Source organism: Acyrthosiphon pisum, chromosome X (assembly GCF_005508785.2).
Source record: "Acyrthosiphon pisum isolate AL4f chromosome X, pea_aphid_22Mar2018_4r6ur, whole genome shotgun sequence".
NCBI lineage: Eukaryota > Metazoa > Arthropoda > Insecta > Hemiptera > Aphididae > Acyrthosiphon > Acyrthosiphon pisum.
In genome coordinates, this window is record NC_042493.1 from 64,763,943 (window position 1) to 64,766,879 (window position 2,937).

Genomic DNA, 2,937 nt, shown 5'->3' on the forward strand with positions numbered 1-2,937 from the left:
CTACTGTACAGCAGAGCGAAATCCACTTACCCACCTTTTTCATTCTTAAGCCGCTCCCAGAGTTGCATTTACGTATTCTTAAGGCTGCTCCTCAAAGGGTTAAAAACATATAAAAAAATGATTTTCCGTAAATGAGTTTTGTCTGTGTTGAGCGTGGGCCGGAAAGAGAAAACAAATAGCGCGCTGACATTCCCTTAAAGTAATCAATTTTTTTATTACTTCGGATTTTCACCAAATCATTTAATATAGCCATAGCTACAATAATTTAACATTTAAAAAATTTAAAGAAAATTTTTTTTTGTTCAGTGCTCCTTTAATAATACTTTTGGTACTATAAAAAATAAAAATATCACTATACTCTATTCAGAATAAGATTGATCCGCTTTGCACATGCAAACTGAGCCGCTGAACGGTGCATGACCCCCATGCAATGTCTATGCTTTCTGTTATTGGCCGACAGTCATCGCTGGCCGTCGTCAGTCATCAGGCGCCCGTCCCCAACGTTCTCACCAGTGTCTGGATTATGGGGATGCGCGGAAAAACCGTGTTTTGGTCGGCCTAGTGGTTCAATCTTATTCTGAATAGAGTAAAGTAGGTGCCTAACACAAAAATACAAAATAAATATTTAAGCCACACTATATCAAATTTGCATACTTTCTTTTCTTTTTTGCTCTTTAGCAGTAGTTAAACTTTGAGGAGAGTCGTCAGAATAGTTGTCTAAATTTGAATCTAAAATACTGGTAGTCCTAAAGATATTTGGATTAAAAAATTTAAAAACATTAGTAATTATTTATAGGTTTAAAGAAAGAGAATAACCACTTTTTGTCATGATATTGTTTTACAAATTCTTCCATGAATGACAGTTGAGCATAATGCAACCATTTTCTTCTACTATCTCTTTTATTTATTCCACTTCTTGTTTGTTGTTGTCTTACACGTACATATTTCTCTTTTAGATATTTCCATTTTTTTTTTAATTCTTCAATAGTAAACTCACCTTTAACAACACAAACAATTGACCTGTTATTTATAATTATATTACAAATTGTCTAATATTAGGAGTATAATATTATAATATATTAATGTAAATTAATTTTTATACATTTATTTGTAGTATTTATCTTCACCTTGTAGTTCAGTATATACTTCATTCCATAGTTTGTTTTTAACTAATTCAGACCTTTCGGATAACGGCATTCTATTATCAAACAATGGACGACGAACCTTAATAGCACTTATTAAACTCGAAGTTGAATTGAAATCATTTACTTTATTATCTCCATCATCATCATCATCATCATCACCTGATAATAGCAGTACTTCTCTTGTTCCTAACAAAAATACATAATGTAGGTATTTAAAAATAATAAAAAAAATAAAAGTAATCTTATTTTAAAATGTTCATTGTATTATTAATATCTCAGCGATTGGTTTAAAAGCTTATTTTCATAATACTGATGTCTAGTGATGAATTGTAGTAGTATCATATTATAGTTAAGTTAAGGTTGCACGTGCAATATACCTATAGTCATCAGGTTTGTTCCAGCACAGTGTTGTAAACGAGTTATAATTGTTAGAAACATATACTGAACGTGCATGCGTCTAAAATAATAAGTTTGCAACTAGAATGAATTAGTGTTCTGCTGGAACAGTATAGCTGGCTGTTAAAAGTCTGCTGGCTGTAAAAGTTTCGGTTTGTGGTTATTATCATTTACCATGGTATATTATTGAATTAACCTACAGATTGTACGACTACACTCTAGTACTCCTCGGAATAAATAAAATAAAAATTGACGTTTCCTGTTGTACGCATGCACAAAACATTTGACTGAACATTAAACTCCCAACAAAAAATTATTGTTTCTAACCTATTGTAACGCTGATGGAACAGAAAACATTTTGTTAAATGTTTTCGATTTGATCTGCTGGAACAAATCTTTCACTATGCGCATGCGTGGAACGTTTACAACACTGTGCTGGAACGAATCTAATGACTACATATATTTAAATTGTATATTTAATCAATGCTATAGTTATAATTTATTAAAATTAGGATGACCAAACCAAGACACTATAACTAAGCATATGACAATATATCGCCTTCCCTAGAATCTACCACTAAACAATTTGAAACAATCTTATGATTTTAAGCTAATAATAATATTATTACTAGGATCCTCATCAGCAATAGCCACAGGCATACATTGATGAATAGTTTTACTAGGATAATAAACCAAACACTTCTCACATTTTTCAACCTGAAATAAATAGCGTAATAATATTATAACAAATTTCTAAATTATTAAAGTATTCAAAACAAGCAAAATTAGGTAATAGTAGTTACCTGTACCCGTGTAAATGGCGCCATTTTAGATACCTATTTTATATAATATTATTATAAAAAAAATATGAATATATTATTGTATTATTTTGTACAAATAATTTGTGTATTGTATAGCTGTTAGGTATACTGCAATAATACTTATGCATAATATAAATATTTAAAAAAATCATTAAGTAGCTATGTACTATTTAATACAATAATACTAAAAAATATCTAAAAATGAAGTTTGAATTTTATCATGAACCAATATTTCAACCTGAGCAACCACAGTACCACACGGAGCACGGAGGAAAATGAAATAAAATCCGATTTGGTGCCTGGTGTTATCATTTGAAAAACGTCACACGGATATTTGTTGTCTCCGTCCTACAAGTGCGTAACATAGCAAATTTACGCTCAGCAGATCACGTTTAGCTCCGTTAGTTTAAAAATAAGAGTGAATCGACTCATTATGAAACTTGATGGCAAGGACATTATCTGTGTTCGTATGTTGGTTTTTTACGATTATTCAGTTTTTAAGTGAGTTATGAGCATTTTTAATTTACGCTATATTACATACGCATAACTTGCTAAAAAATCGAAGTATCGTAAAA

At 30.6% G+C, this 2,937-nt stretch overlaps 1 protein-coding gene across 1 annotated transcript in view; it reads right to left on the reverse strand.

The window, feature by feature from the left end:
* LOC103310211 overlaps window positions 1-2,937 on the reverse strand; it is a 5,779-nt gene that overhangs the window by 2,554 nt on the left and 288 nt on the right. The window contains exons 2-6 of the mRNA XM_016806774.2: window positions 2,345-2,377; window positions 2,171-2,258; window positions 1,128-1,331; window positions 820-997; window positions 655-746 (exon numbers count right to left, since the gene is read on the reverse strand). Of these exons, the coding sequence (XP_016662263.1) occupies window positions 655-746; window positions 820-997; window positions 1,128-1,331; window positions 2,171-2,258; window positions 2,345-2,377 (595 nt within the window). The remainder of the gene's footprint in view (window positions 1-654; window positions 747-819; window positions 998-1,127; window positions 1,332-2,170; window positions 2,259-2,344; window positions 2,378-2,937) is intronic.